Source organism: Falco punctatus (assembly GCF_963210335.1).
Source record: "Falco punctatus genome assembly, chromosome: Z".
Taxonomy (NCBI): Eukaryota; Metazoa; Chordata; class Aves; order Falconiformes; family Falconidae; genus Falco; species Falco punctatus.
The window spans coordinates 40,182,221-40,206,061 of record NC_137586.1 but is presented as its reverse complement, the minus strand read 5'-3'; the positions used below and the strand labels follow the sequence as shown (position 1 = coordinate 40,206,061).

At 38.1% G+C, this 23,841-nt stretch overlaps 1 protein-coding gene across 3 annotated transcripts in view; it reads right to left on the bottom strand.

The window, feature by feature from the left end:
* The window catches only part of TRPM3 (transient receptor potential cation channel subfamily M member 3), a 309,277-nt gene that overhangs the window by 85,044 nt on the left and 200,392 nt on the right, over positions 1-23,841 (bottom strand). For all 3 annotated transcript variants that reach the window (XM_080371682.1, XM_080371684.1, XM_080371683.1), the window contains exon 8: positions 14,496-14,619. In XM_080371682.1, coding sequence (XP_080227808.1) covers positions 14,496-14,619 — 124 coding nt within the window. The remainder of the gene's footprint in view (positions 1-14,495; positions 14,620-23,841) is intronic.

The window sequence follows — 23,841 nt, the reverse complement described above, 5'->3', positions numbered from 1 at the left end:
TTAATGAAGAGGGCTGCGCATTCCCCCTGCCTTTTCTCACAAGTTCTATTGGGAATGCATCCTCACATGATGCTCCTTTGTTTTTCTCTGTCACATTTAAATGTGGATAAAAAGAGAAAGTAAACAAGCTGTGTAAAACACAGAGAGGCGGAAAAACATACAATTTGTAGTTGGATGAGATGCTAGTGTGTTATGTGAAAGACTCTCTTGACCTTTCCAGAATGAATTTTGTTTCTGCATTTTATGAGTACAGTTATGAGGAGACAGCAATTGTTCCTAAAATGTGGATGTACTTCTTTACTTCTACTGTCTTTGTAGTTTTTCCAGCATCCTTTAATTTTTGTAGTCAGAGGCATGAGGAAATAGGGACACACCCTAAAGTATTTATGCAGACTTTACATCTAGGATCGTTCAGTATCTCTAGGTCTCAAAAAGCCTGTCTGTCTGTCTTGCTGGAGACCTGTTCTTGTGATTTATTTCCCCCCAATTAACAGGTAAGAATTTTATGTTTGCAAGATACTAATCTACTTTAAAAATTCATTAACATACCTATATCTTGCTTGTTGCCATTTCAGGTACTCTGGTAGGTAAATCACTTCAAAGAACTGAGAAACAACACTTTTGTGCAGTTAAAATAGGACATTGACTAGATCCATGTTAGAATGGGCTACAGATGCTACTGCACTAATGTATATTAAACTGCTGTGCTAAAGGAAAATACCTGGGTCAGTAAACTCTATTCCCAGCTACCTTTTGCTGGATGAATGTCTGCCACTGAGATGCAAAAATAACAGCAAATTAAAGACTTAGAAACTCACTTAATAACTCATTACCAAGAAAAAAAGAAAGCCTTTCTTCTCTAAATGAAAAGGAGACGGTGCCCTGTTGAAGTCTGATGTAGAGTCCTAACCTCTCTACAGCTTCAGTGCAAAAAGAAAAGAAAAACAACCTAGTAAGGTGTTTTTACTGGTATGATATCCAGGACATTTACTTATAAAAAACACTACCAAGAAGTTGAGGTTAAATAGTAGTACATCCTGAAGACTTGCTTGCCCTGCCAAAACAAAACAAGGGGTAAGAGTTGCAGTATTAGTCAGACTTCTATTAGCCATTCTTTTCCATTGCTTGGAAAAAGTAAAGATTAAACTGAGAAATTTTCTTTATGATGAACTAATTCAAACTGTATGTATAAAATGGTTTTCTATTGTGAGCATAGTGAAACTGCATCAGAGTGAAAACCTACCATTTACCCTACTCAGCAATTTCTTTTGAGCTGAAAAAGAGTTTATGTTCAAAGAAGAAAAAAATAATCCCAAAATCAAGTACTTTTTTTTTTTCTTGTAGGGATTTGGGCCACGTTATTATTTCCTTCTAGCTGGTAGTCAATTGTTGATGTTAAACTCAATTATTGTAAAAGAACTGTTTTTCGTGTTCCTCTGCCACCACCTTGGGTATTTTCGGGTTGGTCTTTTTTTTATTTCCTCCTTTTTTTCAGCATTCACACTATTTATTGGCTTGAAATGACTTTTTCAGGTAATTGCCTGAGGCATATCAGTGAACAACTGTGACTTCCAACAGCAAGCTTTTTTAAATAGAATTTTCTTCTATTCTTTACAAATATAATAGAATCTGATGTTACCATCCCTTAGAAATACAAAACGGTATTGCACTGCACTAAAGGAAGAGTTAAATCTTCACATGAAAACACACAAACAAAAATGCCTCTGAATCACAAATAAAAGTTATTTTATTAACTTTTTTTATTATCACTGCAAAAATAGTGTTAATACACATTGAGATTCTTGCTAAATTTAACTTTAATGTCTGGATTTCTTTTGATATGCCCATAGTGCTCTACTTGCAAAGTACAGTAAATACTGGTTATTTCCAGTTCTGGGGGTAGCTAGGCAAGGACTACCAGCTCTGCTGCGCTCCTCTCAGGAGGAGGTGATTGGGACCTACCATTCAAACCGTTGTGTCACAATACTATCTCTCATTTACCTCCACAAAACCTGCCCGAGTAAAATGCATGATGTTTGCACTTAAAAGCAGGAAAAGACCCCACTGTTCCCCCGCCTGCCCAAAACTGGAAAGGTCTCCTCTCTGCCTCATTGCAGATTCTACTGAAGCATCTTAATGTGAACAGGATTAACTTCCAGAAAAAAAACTAGTTGTGTCCTAATTCTTCCTAGGAAAATGTGCTAGGAAATCACTGAGCCGAAAAAGACCTCCGCAAGCACAATAATTGCAGCACACTGTGATACTTGCCAGCAATAATTACAGTCCAGTGGGGTAGAAACCTAATTTTCAGTCAGGGCAGGTAGGAAGCAAGTAAAAAACCAAAGAGATGGAGAAAAAAAAAGCAGCAGGATAGAAAGCAAGGTGCGTGAGCATGAGGGGGTGTGTCTGTGTGTGTAGGGGGTATGTGCAGGACACAGCAGGGGGAAGACATGATCTGACCTTAGACTGTAACAAAAGCACTCATTTTCAAACAGCTCTGCTTTGTGTTTAGCACCAGATCCATTCTTGTTTGACAGATTACTTTTCCCTTTACACAGTTTCTGGTGAAGCAGGATCAGTTTAGCCTAATATGATTCATTCTGTTGTTTTCCTGCCTTAACACTGATACTGCATTGCACTTGTATAGGCAAAGTCAGGTAATACCATCTTACCTGAGAGCAGTGAATACCAAACAGACTTTCAGAAATTATTCAGACACTGAGACACACAACTACTACACTGCTACTTAGGATTTCCCAAGTTCTGTATGTATGTAAAGGCAGGGCTACCTTAGAAATACAGATCACAGCTGCCCGTAGGCAGATGTGTACATGTGGTCTTCTCAATGGCAGCTGCCAAATCAAAGGACCAGTAAGAAGAAAATGTATCAAATAGATGCTGAGTAGGGAAGGTGTGGTCAAACAGAAAGCAAATGAAGTCAGGTGAGACAGCCCCTGAAGTCACAGGAATACTGAGACACTTAGGAGGACAAACAGCAGGTTGTAATAGGTTCTAATTGTAAAATTTCTGAATTCTTACAACTTGTTCCCCTGCTTGGTTCCTCAATAACTGTTCACATTTCTGTCCCTTATTAATCTGGGTGAAGCAGATCTATTGTGCCTGACAGGTCAGGACTTGTGCAGAAGACAGGCAAAAGCAGTTCTAGTGCCCTGATGAGTAGGTAATATAGATGTATAGGAAATGCCTTGACACAAAAATCTGTGTGTATTGCTTTATAGAGTGTTCTCTAAGCCAGCACAGCTGTGTCATAGTTTGCTATATTGAGGCCTAGCTGGATAAATAAATGATAAACTTCCATCAGTATAAGCTGCTATGCTGTGAACAGGTTTTCACTCTACATGGACAAAGTTCATTTTACTCCTAGAAGCAGAAGCACAGGTAGTGTCAGCAGCCACAGTCATCATTAACTACAAATTTGCCAGGTCAAGAGATGGGAATTAATGTAAAAAACTGTTTTGAAATAATTTAAAACAGTGTTTGGTGAAATTAATCACAGGACATAAAAATTCTTCCCAACTACTACCATATTCAGTTCCTGTTTTGATGCCTTTTCTAACCAAAAAGTGAATTCTTCCATCCCACCGCACCACTTTTTTTCTAGGACTTACTCTGAAAACTCCACAGAGATGGAAGAACTGCTTCTACTTAAGGCCAGTGTAAGGCCCCAGGACTGAATATGAACAGCCGTGCAGCACCAGGCTGTACTTAGTATTTCTAAAATATTGTATGACATGTGAACATTTTTTTTTTTTACAGTAAGGTTAACCTCAATCACTTCAGAGTATGAAGAATCAGCTGAAATATATTCAGATTTCTACCTTGTATTTTTTTGGAGAGAGACCACATCATCAGGGAGAATGCAGTACACACCTGCACAGAAAGGTGTTTTAACTCTCTCTCATGAAGGAGACAAGAGATGAAGAAGCAAATTCCTTCTCTACATCTCAGACTGGCAATGTGTGCTGACTAGACAATGGATAGCTGAAGAGAGAGGAGAAAACGAGGGTAGCACTGATGAGAGCAGAGAAAGTAGCCAGAGTGCTCTCGTTACATACTGTATGCATAGCATCTTAAGAATGCTACGAATTATTCATGCTTTTAGAGACAGAATTGTTTTTCACCGTCATTTTTCGCTATGACAGCAGGAGAAAATATAGGGTGATCTAAAATTCAGAGTGATTTTTTTTCCTGCTAACTCCATAAATTTTTTTAATGTCTTTAAATCTCACTTCTGACAAACACACAAATTGTTTGTATGCATCTCAGTTACACAAGTCAGAAAAAAAACCATCTCCCTTTTCTAAAAAAAGGGAGATGGAATTGCAAATACAACCTGAAACTCTCCTGTCTGAAAGCACTGGTTGGTTCTGCAAAATAGGCAATTCCTTCTAGAGTACACGTTGACATTTATAATTTAGCTAGGCCTACCTGAATATTTCAGAGAAAAATTACCCTGAAAAGAAAAATGGGAGTTTGATAAAACAAAGCATAAACCAAAACATTAAAGGAAGTCAGTTATGCAAAGCCTCAAAATGGTTCAGATAAGAAGGGAAAGCATTTCCTTTTTTCTTGCAGTGAATAATCCTGTTCAACTCAGGAGAAAAGCTGCTTGACGTGAAGGCATAACAAAGATCAAAGTGAGCAGGTGAGTCAATGGATAATACTGCAGAAGAAAGGGCCAAATAAGAGAATATCCAGGAAGAGAAAGATTAGAGAGAATTATATTTAGGGAAAACATAAATTAAGTGGTCTACTACTCTGAGGAGTAAGAAAGAGAATTCCAAATGTGGAAATAAGAGGGAGCAGATATGAGGGGAGAAGTCTGAACGTTGGTTGTACAGTTTTTAATTTTTACATCTCCTTCTGTGTTGTGGCAGCACTGTAAAACTTCACGTTTTCCTTTGATCCAATAATTTGTCAGACTCATTGTCTGGTAAGAAGCAATGAAAAAAATAAAAAATCAGTGCTTATAAGAAAGGCAGCAATTCTGCAGCTGAGGAGCCATCTAGGTGCACAGAAAATCATCTGACAGAAGTTACTGTAAATGTTTGGCTTTCCCTGGAACTGGTAACTTTTGTTCCAGACTGAGATGGATGTGTCAACCCCTTAATGACTTAAAAGAAAAGGATATGGAAACCTCACAGCTCCATCCCATATAAAAAACTTTTTATTTCATAATCTGCACATACCTTTTAAGCCTTACAGCACTGTTAACATTTTGGAATGGAATACTCATATGTTCCAGTGGAATAGATGACCAAAATGAATCTTTGGGAATAAAAATATTGAAAACAGTCCTTTTCCCTTTTACAAACAGGTTTCATGCTGTTGTTACTTTAGGCCGTTTATGACTGTAGTCAGGCAGTGAAATACCAGTCCCTGATTTTAAAGTTTAAGAAACACAAGGAAATATAAACTGTGAGTCACAAAGCGTATAAGCAAGGGAATAGAATTTAGATGTTGTCCTTTAAATCACTAGTCTGTGCACATCAACAGACTGTGATGATAAACACAGACATGTTTCCATGTAGCCTTGCAGTGTTGGAACTGGTTAAGAACAGCCACAGAGAGAGAAATGGTTTTGGGTGATGAGGTAGGCATTTTCATTCACACATTGGTGTAATCCCAGCTCTTCCATCACCTCCATTCAGGAAAGAAGCGTGGAGTAAATGTGATGTAGTTCACTTTCTCCAGCTCTTCTACAGAGAGGGTTCTTGGAGGTATTGACAAGGTACTACCTTTATAGATTTTCTTCTGAAAACATAAAATGACTTAAATACATATAAAGGGACATGATTCAGCTCTAACAGCTGAATCTGAAGTAACAGGAATTAAGACGAATTGAAACCTAGTATATAGGAGTTTATTAACCGCACTGGTCCCAAAGAAGCTATTACCCACAAACACTGATACACTGATGATATAAGAACCATGCATGGGTTCCAGCACACATCAAGGAAAAGCCTTAATAAAATGCTGTAAAAGAAGTTTGCTGCCATGTAACCCCATCAAATGGCTAGTTCTCCCAGCAGGCACTCTTCTGACAGATGAGCAAGCACCCATGCTACAGACTGCAGGGGTTACAATCAACTTCTTATCTATGTGTGTGTCTGACCTTCTGAGTAAAACCCATGTGTGTACCACTTGAGCTTTGTTTTAGATAGAGTCTCAGTTATCTCTGGTCTTTATGTGGGTGGGTGCTCCCACAAAAGTCCTATTAGCTCATTCTGGGAAGCTAAGAACTGGCAGCAAATCAGTCTTGGACAGTTTTACTCTTGAACAAATAGGCTCCTTTTGGCACCTAACCTTGGATATGCAATGTCTCTGCTCTCCTGTTAAACTAAGTCCTGGGTAGGACAATTTCTGTAAAAAACAGCCAAGAAAGCTATGTCATTCTGTGCTTTTAATGAGATAGTAAGATAATTTAACCTGTAATGCATATGTGAGTATCTTGCTCACAGATACTAAGCAATGTAAAAATGAACTGTTTTTCAAGGCGAAGATTAATAAAAAAGCCATGAGTGATGTAAATAGCTCATCACTGAGATGAATAGACCTAATATTGTTACTTTAAAAGAACAAGAATTCAGTTTTGGTCATTCCCTCTGCTGTATATACTGAAAAATTATGTCTTGCAAGTCATTGCCTTAAGCATATTTGTCTGCAGGATTTACATGCAAAGATATGTCTTCTAATCTGAACTGAAAATGCTGACCTTAGAATTACAGTCAGTTGGTGGAGTGGCAACAGTATTAAAATCAGGGATTCTAGCTCCATCTTAAACTTCAATTTCTAGTTTTGCTTTGCAACATATTTTCAAATAGTCTGACAGTACATGGATGCCCAGGTTGCTTTGCTATAGATGATGCAGGCATATGCTTACTCTGTATTTAAGTTGACAATGTCATGATAACGCACAGAAACCAAGCAGCAAACATAGCCACAAACCGTAAGTTTCCTAGCTTGTTTGCTGGTGAGACTAAGTAGGTAATATTTGGAAAAGACAGCTCACTTAGTGTAAGATATTTCTATAGGACAGTAAAGTTGCAGTTACTGCTGTATCTGCACAGAACTTGCAACTCATACAGTGAGCTCCTCGACTAAGACTAAGATACTATAGCATAATGAATGGGTTTCTGTGCCCCATCCACAGCTACAGAAGGAGTAATTATATTTTCTAAGAAACACAAAGGAAATTACAGCTCCCCAGACAAAACCGAGGCAGGGAGTAAGAAAGGTTTCTGAACAGTATTGTGGAGTTTATAAACTGCATGGAACCCTTCCAACTCCCTGATTGCAAAAATTAAGTCTATATTGCTGCTGTGTCACACAGTACTGCTTTGCCTTCACTTCCATTACTGGGACAATTGACAGAGCTGCATAATGACTCCGTGTGCATTTCCCTGAATTACTTGTTAATAGTGTAAATGGGGTAATGGATATTTCCACAGGCTTATATTTTCAGAGGGAAAAGAAACACCCTAAATTTAATTCCTGTAGCTGTAATTTTAATCACAGAAAACACAGGAAGAGGACATTTGTAGTACGTTGCATTAGTATCTACTAGGCGACTCCATCTGTGATAATTGTACATGCAGTATGCACCAAATAAAACAGAAAATGTCTGCTTACTGAATGTAACCAACAGAAGGAATACTGGTCTTTGCAGACCTGTGCTGACAATGGTACAGCAGAGATTCAGGATGGACTAAGTAACTACCTAAATTGCACATTTTTGCTTCACCATTTGGTCTGACATTCTTGTGCTTTCTGTTAGCAGAAGCCCTACCTCATCTGACAGCAGTTGAAAAGCAGCTGGTAGGATCAAAAGCTTTTCAAGGCTTCAGTGTAATACAACAGCTGCCTTTGTTTTTTTTTTTCGTCTTTTTTTTTTTTTTCTTTTCCCTTACAGTGTATATAACTGCTTTGCTTGTAGAACTGGTTCTCTGAATTACTGACATAAAAAACTTGGTCCTAGGATTAGATTTTGTTCTCTGTGAAGTCAATGGCAAAGCCCAGCTAACTCCATATGACTTCTTGGCAGCTGAAGAAAGAAAATACGGTTCTATCTCTTTAGCAAAAAGAAATCAAATGAGGTTTGCAGAATTTAAAACTACCCTGTAATCATCATCTTAACACTTACCTAAAGAGGTAGGGTCTATGTGCTAGACTAATTCTATTGATTTTCAATGACTGGACAGCAGATTTAACCTTCGTAAAAATTAGGAGTGTTGCTATAGTCACTGCTGAAGAGGATTAGCACCTCCATTTGGATGCAGAGAACTAATTAGCATCAGCACACTTTATGATGGAAATTCATATAGTGTTTCCAAGGGAGAGACTAGAGTTGTTTTAGCAACCAGCAGGTCAGTGGCTACTTGATGCTTTCCTGCTCCAGATCTCTACTGTCAAATTACATGCTGATCACAGCAACTAAACTCCTGCAGGAACTGTCGTTGACTTTTACTGTTTGAGAAGTCACCAAGCCTCTTCTGCCTCCTCTACAAAAAAAAAATATTCATCAGCACTAAAAAATCTTAGCTGAAATAATTTATTTGTTTTTGAAGAAAAATTTCTTTTAAAAAATGGATCTGAATAAACCTTTTAACCTTTGGGAAGCCCAAAGAAATAGTGTGACTATATGCTGGTGAATTCTTAGAAGTCTGTCTGATTTAACTAATATTTAATTCAGAACATATCTACGTGTATGCTAGTAAACAACTGCAGATGGTGTTTAATAGCATACTAATTCACTGACCCTGCACATCCAGCTGAAAACTACAATGCTTTTTTGCAGACAGTATACGATCAAGTCAAGCTCTTCCAGAGACAAGGACATGTTTGCTCCAGCCTCTTCAGTCAGACAAAGCTGAAACCACCACAAAGAGGTCTTATTTGTAGTTCAAATAGAAAATAAACTGCTAAATCACTCAACAGTTCCCAGTACTTTAGGTAAGTAACCAATAAGCTGAGTCAAAGCCCTGCATTAGTAAGATAATATAGGGGTACAAATGTTAGCCTTGCAGCACAACTGTGCATTTCTGGACAATTTGGATCCACATCTGTTTGAAAGAAAAAATAAATAGCAAGCAACTTCATGATGCAGGCTGTCCTGACCTCAGCTCAATGCACCCAGCTACTTCAGCATGACACCTGTTTTGTTTAATCTGACAGCACCAGAGTTGCAAGTTAGTCATGAAGTCACCTGGAATAACCCTTTACCATATATACACACTCAGCAGCACAAAGTAGAAGTAAGCCTTACGCTGTCCCCAAGGAGCCATTATGTTTGACACAGTGCATACTGTGTACTGACCATACATTGAGGTACAGGAATAACAAAAGAAGAGGCAAGTAAATTAAATAACCTTTACTTGCTAACATAAGATAAAGATGGGATTTTGTTGTTTCTCCTGAAGCAAAAAACAAATTGTGTCTGTAGCCTCTATGTGGAAATGAGTTCCAGGAATTCATGGATGTACACAAATGTAGGCTCACCCTCCATACACTTTGTTCTGCAAACCCTTCTTGTAATGCAGTGGTAGGCAATGACACTATCAGTGTTTAATGTGGTCACTGAACCTTTAAATATTCAAGAAAACAACTTTAGCACAGAATGGTCATGGTAGTAACAAGAAAACAACCAGGAGGTGGTACACAGTTTTTACTACTGGTGTAAATGGGCCATTTTTTGATTACTAAGGTACTACAATTGGATCTATCCTGATTTACGGCAAATGGCTTTTCTATTAAATGGATATAAGGTTAGGTCTATTCACTCTCAAAGCACTATTTTGGAAGCATTAGTTTTATCACAAATACATCTGACAACAAGCGTGGTTGTTTTCAGGGACATGGACCTTTCTGGCTTACCAAAATAGCCTTTCCCAGAGCCTGCCCAATGAAACTCCACAGATGGACCCACACAGCTTGTTGGAAAGCACATTCTGGCTCCTGAGAAATTTACGTTGTGATTTGTGAACAAAGCACTCCAGCGCTGAACGTGGCTGTCTAAGCCACAAAATAATTAAATACTCCTAAAAGAATGGAGCAGCCTGTATTTGTCAGGAATCTCAAGTACCAGAATTACTGTCTTTAAGGGAAAATAGTAAGGCAAATTTATTTACTGAGGCAGAAATAAATGCTCCTTTGCACAGCTGGAAACAGACTTCTGAACTATAACACAACACAATGTGTTTTCAGAGACTATCGGAAATGAACTCTCTGGACTGCGATCTGAGGGATTCCCTTCCTCATTGCCACTTGACTCTGGGCTCAAGCTGAGGCTCCAGTGGGAAATGTCCCTGCTGGACTGAGTCCTCAGGCGGTGCCCTCACCTGCTCTTTGTATTCTGAGATCATCAAGGTAATCACAATAGAAAAGAAGATCCCCAAACACCCTCACAGACTGTCTCATTCTCCTTTTTTTTTTTTTTTTTAAATTATGGAATTCCACCTTATTGTAACTTTGGACTAATTGATATGGAATCCAAATGTCCAAAGCAATAAATTCTTCTTTATTTTCTTAAATTCCCCCTACCTTCCGCTATTACTATTTTTTTTTTAGTTTTTTAGTGGCAGGCAAGGTATCACCAAATGGGCTGTTTTAACTTCTCATGAGCTGCATGCAGGAGATGAGAACATGTACAAAAATTTTTGTGGTGCTTTTTGAAAAAAGTGTGGACTGGACTTTACAATGCTGCTTTCTGCCCACTTAGCTTTGGTCAGCTTCAGGCTCCTATTTTAGGAACTTCATGGCCTAAACATTTTTTAAGACATCTATGCAAATGTAACAGTAGAGAATCTCCATAAATTATGCACAAAACACTCTCCTACTCTTGTAATCTACAGTTACATAAAATGACCTGTATAGTCGACTTAATTTAAAATAGATTTTTATACCATAAACCTCATTAAGCACACTGGTCCAAATACAGTTCTGAATATAAACTCTGATGCTTGCTGTATCAACACACCTAAGTTTACAATTTAATAAAAACTAGTCATGAAATTGAGAAGTGGAATTTGCTCTTTCTTGCAAACCTAACAGACTTAGATATCTCCTCTGCTATGGCCTCATTTTATCATCCAGCTTGTGTACTCAGATTTTATTCAACAAACTAATTTACACTTTATCAAATAAATGTAATGTTGCACATCATAATAATGATGCTCCCTGGGCATGCAATTCAGAGACCATTCTTTAAGGGTGAAGTCCAAAATGTCAGAACTTGACATATCCGATGTTCTGTGAACAGGGTAATTTTTGTTATGATTTCTTCCTGGCCATCACACGTCAAATTTATAAAGGAGATTCCAGTCTCTTTACAAATTCTAAGTAGGTAGAGTAGGAAAAAATATTTCAAAGATAGCTTTTTTCTCCCTCCCAGAGATTAACTTGCATTTTATTTTCTCTCTCCACATCTGTATTTACATACTTTACTATAAGTACTTCCTGCCTGTACCCTGTTTTCACTTAATTTTGTAGTAGCACACTGTAATACGACAAGCCTCTCCAGCACTGTCTACTTTGTTCCCTATGAATTCAGTAGCCACAAAGTCAGACAGTGAGGCACTTAGTGAACTTAGGGAAGATAGCCATGATTAATTTGGCTGCTGCTGAGCTCTCTGAGACAAACTTCCTTCTGTTTGTTTCTTTAGGGAGAGAGGAGATAAGACTAATTATGTAGCCCCTTCCTCAAGCAGTGTTTTGTCTTGTGCACAACCAAATCAGAAAGTCAAACCTGAGAAAGGACAAGAGCTGGAACACATGTGGAAGTATGAAACATCTGGCTTTGTAGAACCAGTGGTCACCACTCACTCTTGGGAACACTTTGTATCTCCAAGGTCATCCATCTCCTCAGGTAATACCATCTTTACCATTATAGAATCACAGAATTACAGAATAGTTTGGGTTGGGAGGGACCTTTAAAGACCATCTATTTACAACCCCCCTGCCATGGGCAGGGACACCTACCACTAGACCTGATTCCTCAAAGCCCCATCCAGCCTGGCCTGCAACACTGCCAGGGATGGGGCATCCACAGCTTCTCTGGGCAGCCTGTTCCAGTGCCTCACAACCCTCAGAGTAAAGAATTTCCTCCTAGTATCTAATCTAAATCCATCATCTTTCTTTTAAATTCATATAAAAGGTTATGAGTCTTAAAGGACACCAGTGGCCTAGCAACCACACCTCAGACATAAAATCTTTCTAGCATACCACTGCTAAAATTAACACCCTGAGTACAACTGAGGTACCAGAGAAAAATGTTTGTTTTAATATATTCTCTTTACATATGGTTGGGTTAGTGGCAAAAATTCAAATTCAAAAAAACTCAAATTCAAAAACCTAATTTTGGGCAAACCATCTCATGGAGAACAGCTTTTCACAAGGCATGTAGGTAAAGAATGTCAGTGGTGATAGAGGTTACATGTCTGCAAAGAAACTTGTAAGGAATGCACAACTGTGTTTGGAATAAAGATGTGAAAATTACATTAGCAGAGTTTGTTCAAAGCCTGACAGCTCCTTCTGGATTCCAGATTTTTCCAGTCTTGATAATTCAGTGTCTGTCTCTACTTTCTGTTCTTAATTTCTTCCTACTTTCCTGCCTTCAGGCTTTTCCTTCTGCCTGCCTTCCTTCCTCCCTTGTTCCCTCTCTTTTGCTCTCTCTCTCTCCCCCGCTCCCTTCCTCATTCCCTTCTCCTGTCTTCTATCATTAGGCAGGTTTTTTATGGTTGCATACAGAGCTCTGGTTCACACATAGATCCTATACATACATATTGTTGTTGTCATCATCACAATTATTAATATTATTAATTATTACTATTATTATTGCTACTACATTAACAGAAATGGGATCTCCCTGCTAATCATTGATAAGAAACATGACAATAAATTCAACATTAATGTAGACTGAGGCACATATGTACTACACATGTAAAGCAATCTCAAGTGCCATGGAGGTCATGGTACATCTTGCAAACATTAACGGATAGGAAAAGTATTTCTGTAGCACAATCATATTTTTCTGAGAATCTTCAATGCAAAGGAGAATTTAGAGGGGACAAAAAGAAAAAAGAACTCTCCATCTTAATGTACTTCAGCTAGGGAAGGGATGACTAGTCTATACCTTATGGTTTGCACTGACTAATTGTGAATAGCTAAAGGGTGTTCAAGTTGCTGTACAGTTTGAATTATGATTGTGGAAGAAGGTGGCAGCAGGGACTGTTGTGTGTCCAGTTCTGTCAACCATCTACATTGCAACAGCATAGTGGAACTGTGTGCTGCTGTCATGTCTTCCCTGAAAAGTTACCCTTGGGATCCTCTCCTCTCTGCCATTGTCCAAGGTACAAGCCGGAGGATTGTGGTACATATAAATGATTAGTTATGCATGAGGAAGGCTGACCACTTTTTGATGGATGCACGAACTGCTGGTTATTGAACAGAATACTGTGCTTTTGGCAAGTTAAATCATGTAAAGAACTACTTTTGGTTTTGCAAAGCTCTATCTAGAAAAGCAGCCTTTTTAACACTTCCTAACCATTTCCCCACTGTCCTCCTCCAGTGGTATTAAGTACTCTATGCTGTATTTTCAACTAAAATGAAAAGGCACTGCAGAGCTTGAAGTCACAAAAAACTCAGTTTCAGAAAATAAAACCCAATCTTTCCTCTTGAGCATTACCCTACACAAAGTGTGGCAGACTGTCAGCCTGGAATTCCAGGAAGCTCCATTATGGACCAGAAACAAAGCTCAGAAGAAAGTTTAAGTTACAAAATTAAGTATGTCTCTTCAGTCAGTCTGAAATAACTGATTTTATATCTATATCTATATCTATAGCTATATAAATAATATCAGAAATACCGCCCCCGGAACTGAATCCCAAGTTTTTTACAATGTGATTTTGCTTCAAAAATACTTCTCCTAAAGCAGCCTCATGGAGCTCCCAGAAACTGTTGAAAGATTTTGTGTTCTTCAAGAAAGTGTAAGTATGTGTTAAAGGTATAGTCTTGCCACTGCAGAATAGGAGCCTTGGAGACAAGCTGTTTTCTTTTCCTGTCACACATCTCCATAATAAAGTAATAGCCCTAGTGATACTTGTGCAACTCTACAGCATCTTTAAAATATGATCCCAGTGACAGATAAACAATTACGCTTCCTTCTGAGGCTTTCTGTTACATGAGACAGAATTTTAATCACGATATGCCTGAGGATGACTGGAAAGTAATAAAGTAATCCAGTAAATCTGGATTTTTTCCTGTCAAAGGAAATTTAGAGGAATTTACAAAGAAAACAGATCTGTTAGATTAATAACTTTAAATGAGAAAATACAGATTAAAGGAAACAGAAGTGAGCATGATATAATATCTCTCTAGAGCCTGGATCACAGTGATCAGATTTGTGAAATCTTTCAACAGACTTGAACAAAATAATGCACTGAGCCCTCTCTTTGCCTCTAAGGAAAGTGCGAACGTACCAGTTCCTTCTTCTTCATGCACTCCATGAGGATAATGAAGAGGTGCTGTGCTTGGGTTCGGGTGTATGTGAAAGTCTTCTGTATGGTAACTAGCAACTGGTCCCTCAAAGACTCGTTGATAAGTCTGAAATTCAAAAAGAAAAAACATAGTAGAAAAACAGATACAAGGGAACATTGCAACTTCAGCTGAGGACCAAAGAGTTAGACAACAAACCACTGCAGGCTGTTTTGGACAGGTCTGAAGGACAGGAGTTGCTGAAACCATCAGAGGCAAATTAGAAAACACTGTTAATAGAAAAACACATTGATCATGTTGGGGTCCCTTATCTGCAAAGTTTTTTATTTCAGTCCCCACATATTATATGATAGAAGGTCATTCAAACTATCACCTCTATGGGATATCCTAACAAAAACAAGAACCACATTGACAGCCTGGATTTGAGGGTGACAAACACTTTTAGCTGAACTGAAGAGCCCTTTCTATCAGTGAGTTAGCAGAATTCAACTCTTGGCTCATTTTATGAAACTGGGAGCACTTGTGTTGTCAGTATTTTTGATTTTAGCTTGAATATTTCAACTCATATTATTAATGCTGCACACGACCAGGTAAGAAAATGTAAAAAAATATTTCTCTGTTCCTGAGTCCACTTGAAGAAACCATTTTGCTTTTGTTCATGCTCATCTTATGGGATTTTAAAGAGTAACCATTTTTATATTCCTCCTCAGTGCTAATGATAGTACTTGCAAAAAATGGCCCAACAGCACAAACAGATAGTAATATTACATGGAATATTAGTATTTCAACCCTATCCCTTAATACTGAAAAGCCTATTCCTCAGAACTGTTCTGTGTAAAATGTTTTTCTTAATGTCTTACAAAATAGTGGGCTCTAATTTAGAATATGTATCCTTTGATGTATTAAAGCTTCTACACTACAGCAGTTTTCTCGCTTAAAAATTGTAACTGACTGTTTTGGAGGCTAAGTCATTGTTGATCATCTGGGGGCATGAAAATCAGAGAGGTTTCATGACTCATATATTATGACAGAACATAAACAAAGATTTAGCCCTGCAGCAACCGCCAAGAATTATCAGAAGCAGCACAGTATCTAAAAGTCACTGTTAGCTTATGGCAGCTGCTCTGGGAGAACAATGACCGTACCACTGTTTATTTCGTAGTACTGGTAAAAGTTGCATGTACTTCTCTGCAGCAAGGAAGCCCAAATGAGACTGCAGGATACTCATTACACAATTGAATTTCAAATAGGATTTAACTATCTAGTCTTTATACCTACAGAAAATATGCCATTAGAAGAGACAACGAATGGGAATGGGAAAGAGGTACAGAGGTGCATAGGAGAATATAGAAGGCCTGACACATGGAATGCATATGTTCTCTACCCAAATTTGACTTTGAATGTAAATATCCCTGTTGAGTAAGACTTCCATTTCACAAAGAAGCCTGTAAGGCAGAAGTCAATTTGTTTGGATTAAAATAAGTTTACATGGGGTTTTAGACCATGTTGTGGATCACTGTTCTTTCTATGCCTGGCTCCTCCTGTTGTGTTCCACTTTATTACAGACTCTTCTCGAATGGAGTCTACCTCAGCAGTTCCTTTTCTCATCGAGGAGCAGCACAGCCAGAGGTTTTTTTTTTTTCTTGGGATGCTGGAGAGGCAACAACACTGCAGTTAATGCTCACTCACTATGTAAGCACTCCTTCTCTGCAGCATGACCTGTTTGCTCCAAAAAAAGGCAACATACAATTAATTAAAACCTCCAGCCCTCTTGGCGGGCCACTATGACAGCTGACAGCAGAGGACTTTCTGTGTGAGGATTATAAGAAAAAATAACCTGAACACCTGTACAGAAGCAAGGATGTTGCAAGCATGTGGATACATGAAACGATGGCAGAACACTGAACTGTAGAAAGGTTGAACTGTAGATTTGCCTCATGTTAAAGACAATCAACTTGGAAAGGCTAACACCCTGATAAGCCCTAAAATACTTTGAGTTTCAGATTAGTAGGTCATATATAATATAAATTCTGAAGCCCCCTATTTAGGCTATTTAAAAAAAACAACAGTTGGATATTTGCTTTAATCAGGAAGGCTGTTCTTAACAAAATGATGCTATCACTGTAAATATAAGCGGTTCAGAACTATGCAATTTTTGATCCTTCAATCTAACAAAGAAAAAAGGGGTTAATCACTAAGAACAAGTTTCCTGAAGAGAACTGGAGAATCTAAAATGAGATTTAAATAAAGCTCTTATTTCCTTCGGAAATGATATATGAAAAGGAAGTACATGAAAAAGTATGAAAATTGCATGAAGTATATGAAAAATGTCATGGGATTGGAAGAATCTAAGATTAGAGAACTGCAGAAAATATTTCCAAAGATTCTGGGATGAAACCCACCCTGTTTTCTCATAATAATTTTGTTTTCCTTAAAAAAAGTGCAGAATCCAAACCTGAAATTCAATTTCAGAAATTGGCTCTCTTTCAGGTTAACACACACAGAAAGCAAGAAAAAATTGCTTTCATAAGCATTGAATGAAAGCAGAATTCAGTCCTGAGGCTTCCTGAACAGCCATCACTTTCCTTTCCTGAATTACAGCTATCAGAAACTGTCTCATATCATAAGTTTAAACAGCACATAAAACAAACTCCATGTGAAAGAGACTGAGATTTTTAGAAAAGAAGCATCAAGAAGTGGTTCCCTAACTAGTGGGGTACACATTTATTGAGTACCACCCCTCAGAAACTTCTTGTTGTCATAATTTCATTTATGCAGTTTTCTAGCCTTACTACTTCTTTTTTTTTAACTTTTCATTGGTCTGCAATTCTACAGCAAGCCTGCTCAATGTCTTCGTGAGACAAAGAACTTGAAGTGATTGTAATCAGAAAGAGAAACTATAATAGTAAACTTTGTGTAAACTGAAATCAGTCATACCAAGGCTGTATCACATTTACTCCTTAGGAATCTGTAAGTGTTAGAAGGTTTCATATCGTGTGTGTGTTACCCAACTGGGAAAAACACAAAATGTGCCAAGCTATTAAAGGCTAAACTTATGACGCATACACCAAATCCAATGCACATAAAACTTGCAACAGATCACTGTGAGCAAAACTACTGGGACTTGCATATAGGGGGATGATTTATCCACTATGCAAAGACAACCACATTTAGTACACATACAACTTGAGCACACACTTTTTAAAATCACAGATTCCTAATTTTAGATTCAGGGGAAAAGAGGTGGCTCTTGAGTCTTGTACTTAGAGGTCTAACCTAGAACACAAGAGATTCTTGGCCTTTAACCTGGGAACAGTATATTCAGCAGCTACTGTCATGGATTATGAACCTTATATGCACAAAGCTCCATAGGCATAAAACTGCCCACTTTACCAGACTGAAACTCTATGATTAAGATGTCCTTCAAAGTCAGCGTACTCCCATCCTAAGAAAACTGGATAGTGTCAGATGAACATAGTATTTTTATCAGCTTTCTGCTAGGCTTCAGTTCAAAAAGTATTTTGCAAGATACCAATAAAGTCCTGTCTGGGGCACTTTGATGGCATGATTCCCTGAATTCCACTGCCATGGAAGCAGTACTGCAGATAACTTGCTCCTGCCTAAACAAAACGTCTTACAGAAGAACAATTTAACCTGTTCTTTTCTTTCATTTCCCACATAGCTCAAACCTGTTCTTTCATTCACTAAATACCTAAGGTAAGCCCATTTTCCTACTAGTCCAGGTAATCAACATTTTTTTCCCAGAGGAGTTGGATTGCTGGTGGAATTTAGATACCTACTGTCAAAAAGCTAGCATCTAGAGTAGACCTATAGACATCTACTTTTAATTTCAGAAAAAAAATATCTACTCATAATTGTTGCTAAGAGCGCGTGGTTTTTTTCTTTTTTTTTTTTTTTTTTTTCAGAAGATGTTAGCATTAGTTTCAATGCATCAGATTATCAGAACTGACCTGTACGGACTTACCACAGGAAAAGAGGGAGAAAGATCTCTTGGATCCAGCAAGAGATGGATTGACACTGAATTGATGAAGTAAATAAAGTGACATTGTATTTCTGTCCAAGAAATGATAGAAGATAAACAGCAAGACAGAACTCCCTTCATTGCTTTGGCCAATGCAGAAGAGACAGATGACAGCAATTTGGCATCCTCCCTCCTCAGAAAGAAATTTTATTTTAAGTCATGCCTAATATTTGAGGAGATAATAGACATTCCACTCAATAACACTGCAGTCTTTCAAACTCATGGGATATGATTTTGTAGTGAACATTGGAGAGGATTTGAAATATCTGGCATACAGCCAGTTCCCTAAATTATTTAGTCTTTTTTCTCCAGAGATTTTCAATATTGGAGTTGTACAATGTGCTAGACATTTATAAAGATTTTGCTCTTACCCAATTTCTAAATGCATGTTCATTATAGTATTTTTTAAACCTCTTGTTATCAAAATGCTTTGAAGTTCTTTAAATGAAAGTCTTCATTCAACGAACTGCACATAATGTGTTTCTAGCTTTTCATTTGTGAATTCTTTTTTTTTAAATTATTCTTTTTATTCAGGATAAAGAAAATATATCCGTAAAGTATCAGTGTGATGTGAAAATTATTCCCTGCCTTCCTTTATGGGAAGCTTAGGGGATTTTCTCTGTAATTATGATTTGCACTTTAGACAATCATATCATATATAAGAAACATGTCCAGAGGCTCTGCTGATATTTTTTTCCAGTGGAATTACAAATAAAGACACAGTTGTGCAACTCTGTGGGACAGACTGAAAGTTGTCATATTTTTTAAAATTCACAGATTTTGAATAGCATTGTTATGAGAAAATACAGAAAATAAATGTAATTATTCCTTTGTTTTATTCAAATAAAGATGATTTTTGGGTGCTTTTATGAGGAATCAGCTTTATTTGCAGGTCTTCACTGGTGGTCATTCTTCTACACCATTTTTCCATGACTATGCTTATTAAATGGCTGTCCCTACACCAAAAGAGGGATGATTGTATTTCAACAAAGAAATGGCCTTCTATCCAGCTTTTGTTTTGCAAAGTACCTTGTTACAAGAGAAAAGTAATTATATCAAAATACGTGATGTAAGAATGATCTTACAAAATAATTCAGCTGTGATAGGACCCATGATCCCCCACTACATTGTAGACACCATGGGGGATACAGAAAACTCATATCGTACCTATGATATATAATAGTTGCAGTTTACGGTTCTTTTACTTCCAGCTTGTGCTTTGATAAAAGACAATGAAATGAGAAGGTATCCTCGATTATACAGTTAGCAATACTTCAGCTTTATATGGATGAGAGTTATTAACAATTAGGATATTCACTTAGGAATTCATATGGGCTAAATTATGACTCCTTTTGCTCAAAGTAGAGCAACTCTATATTTTCCCTATTAGAAAAAAAAAGAGATTTAAGTAATATATTTCATTTATGAAACCTAAAAACTATGCCACAGTGGTTGCAGAGACAGATCAATCCAAAGGCAATCTTCAATGATTCTCATATGAGGATGCTTATTTAAAGCATAGATAATGTTTTGTGTCTCCTTGTGAACATTAGGCAAGAAGTAAATTTTTATGGCATTGAACTGAACTCCATAAGGGTCCCATGCTTGCAGAAGTAGAACTGATGGAGTAGTTAATATACTATAAAGTCAGCTTGGAGACTTCACTCAAATATTGCAAACCACTTCCTGTTCTGTAAGGAAATATTTGTCTAAGAAATGACACACTTTTAACCTAGTGTTTATTTTTTCTCATTTTAAATTCAGCATCTAATTGAAAAAACTAGCTCTCTGAGGATTAAAAGCTACTGAATGATCCTAAAAATAGTTGCAGTTTACAGTTGTTTTACTTCCAGCTTGTGCTTTGATACAAGACAATGAAATGAGTAGGCATCCTTGATTATACAGTCAAAAATACTTTGGCTTTATATGGAAGAAAGTTATTAACAACTAGGATATTCACTTTAGGGATTCATACAGGCTAAATTTGGGTGTTTGTGATTGATCTTATGTTCTTACCCCTCAATGCTGTTTAACACATTTTCAGCTTTTAAGTAAATGAGAAATCAAGTGCTTCAGAGCCTGGAGAACCTGACCTTTAAATTAGGGCCAACAGCGATGAGCAGCCAAATAATTCTTCCAATTCATCACATGGGAAAGCTTGAAGTTAAGCTGTCTTCTCATTTAAGTTATCCTGTGTACACAGCTTGTTTGTCATTAAGATGTAAAAGGTACTGGGAACTTACTCAGCGTACAACTGAGAATTTTATTTGCTTGTAGTGTAAGGTAGCCACCTTGCACTTCTTAATACTCTGTTCAAGACTTTTCAGACCAAGACAGTACGTACTGCCTGATATTAAAGTTACAGAAAATTTAAAACCCCCGCCTGCATTAATTCTGCGTATCTGATATTCATAATGCTGAAATCTCAGCTCAGGGGAAAACTGCCTATCTGCCTTGCCTTCCCCCTGGAATTTCAAGGAGAGAGATGAGGTACTGAGGCGTCAAAACTGATGTAACTCCAAAAACATCCTTACTTCTTACGCTTCACAATTCCTTTTGACCTATTCTTGGTACATCCCACAGTTGCAGGCAGCACCTCCTGCAAGGCAGGGCAAGCACAGCTCTCTTGCATTGTGTTGGCAGTCTCATTCCACTGCAGCTCAGTGAAGTGTTGCTTAGAGTCGCAGTATGCACCCAAAGACTGCCCTAGGTGAGTGAAACGTCTGCCTTTTCAAGGGGAAAGCCCATAATCAGTCCTTAAAATAATGCAGATTCAAGCTTCTTGTCTCTTGTCTTTTCAAGGGTACACATACATGGACATTGCAAAGGGGCACTGCACCTTTGTAATTAATAGAAAAAAATAATTCCTTTTTCTGTTATGTGAAATCAGTTGGGAAGTATAAATAATGAAGAGGGAATGCAGGCACATCACAATTCTGTGAAACCCAATACAAAAGGACCTGTTGGGCAGATATGCAACTGTCTAACACTCTTTAAGGATCTCTTTGAGTGGATGGATTGGAGCGACACTGATCGAAACTCAAGCAGAGAGCCATATTTTGTCCTCCACCTCCAGACATAGTTCTTTTCCCACTGGAAACAAACTTTCAAATAAATGTAAAAACCCACAGCAGTGCTTAGTGCACATATACATGCACTCATATATGCAGAAAATGAATCCATACTGGTCTGCAGTGAGTGAGAATTTAAGACACTGAAAAACCAGCATGATAGTACCAACATGCAAGTGCTGTGTCTGTTGCTGCCATGAATTATGTGGATTTTTAATAATTTAGATCAACTACCTGGTGCCCAGCAGTTGAAAGATAGGCTGTATCTTGGAGAAGACTCTGATTTACAGCCAGCAGCCAGAATTAAAATACGTTTTTGACTTTATAGTCTGATTACACAATTAAATTTGCACATGATTTGGATGTGCTACATTGATTTTGAGTCTAATAGACACTGTTTTGTATAATCTACTTAGATTTCCATCCAGAAGAAAAAGCTAGTACCTGAATTCAGTCAACATGCCAATGATTCAGTATTGTCCTCATATTCCTAAGCACTATTCAAAAGTAGGTTAGAGGGGGAAAATTACCCAATTTGTATCTGAAATCTAATGTATTTGGGTAAAATATTTTTATGAATATAAATAATATTGGTGTTTCATTCATGTTTTTAAAAATATCATTGAATTTCAGGCTGATGTTTTCTGAAGCAGGGGGAAACACAGAAATTCCCACTAAGTTAGCTTTATAAATTTCATAGTTTGTGCATTCTATTTAGTGCAAGGTGAACAGGTGGGGGAGTGGGGGGAGAGGGCGGGAAATTATGCTATTTGATAATATTTCAAGTACTACCTGGAATGGCATCACCACAGAAAGAAGATCTATTGGAAGGGAGGATAATAGCTTTCACAGAGCCAGACTTGAGTGTCTCAAGGAAGAAATGACTTGCTTGTTCTGCCTCTAGTGATTCTATCACTTGCCTATTTTACAGGCAGGAGTTTGTGATGATGAAATAGAACCACAGAATTACAGAGTGGTTTGGGTTAGAAGGCACCTTTAAAGGTCACCTAGTTCAGCCCCCTGCCATGGGCAGGGACACTTTCCAATAAACCACCCTCATCATACAGAATTTCTTCCTTATTCCCAGTCTGAAGCTATCCTTTTTCAATATAAAGCCATTCAATTCCCCCTTGTCCTGTCATTACCAGCTCTTGTAAAACATCTTTCTCCATTTTCTTTTAAGCCTCCTTTATATATGGAAATAAATTGCATTCATGCTCTTCTTGCTATATGCTTTTTCATGATGACATCAGAATACAGAGAAGGTAGATGGAAAATGGAAAAGGCTCATAGCAAACAAAGGAATAAAAATGTTTGAGTAGGATAATGTCAGATGTGTTAACACTGAAGTCACTGAAACAACTTCTCAAAGACTCACATGAAACCTGACACATTCAAGTCTATCCCAGACGCATAAACCTGAATATAAAACAGATGCAGCTTTCCAAGTCCCAGGCTGCAGGGTCTATGCTGTCAGGAGAGATGGTCTTCTTTCCTGCAGGTCTGCTGTCTTGGAGCAGCTGTGCCACCAAACACAGTAGTTAGGTAGTTAGTAGTAGTAGTAGGAGGAAAGTGAACAAGCTACGCAGCATCAGAGAAGATGAAAAGGAGATAGACAGGATCTTTGCTGAGATGCCACGGCTTGAAGAATCCAGGACCCCAACTGCATCAGAGTTGCAGGCAGTATCTGTATCTAGTATTTAGGTAAGTGCAACTGCTGGAGAAGGCAAAGGATGAAAGCTGGTGACGGCTGGCATGAAGAGTAAGGCTCCTGCCCCACCTAATGGCTTACAACTACAAAACAGGTTCACTTTCATCAGAGTTGAAGAGAAGCCACATGTGTCTTCAAGCAAAGGATCTGTGCCACCTGACCCTAACCCACGCAAGACCATCAGGAAGAAACAGTGAGTGATTATAATGGACAACTCCTTGCTCCAGGGTACAGAGGCACTCATCTGTTGACCTGACCTATCAAGAGTTTGCTGTCTGCTGGGGCCCAGAACTGGCATATTGTGGAGAGACTGCCAAAGCTTGTCTGACCATCTGACTACTACCCTACTGCTGCTCTTCCATATGGTCACTAATGATACTGCAATGGGAAATCTGGAGAGTATCAAATGTGACTACAGAGCTCTGGGAGCAGAGTCAAGGGCATGGAGGCCCAGGTCTCCTCAGCCTTGCTGGTCAGAGGAAAGGGTGGGGAAAGGAAGGCACTGA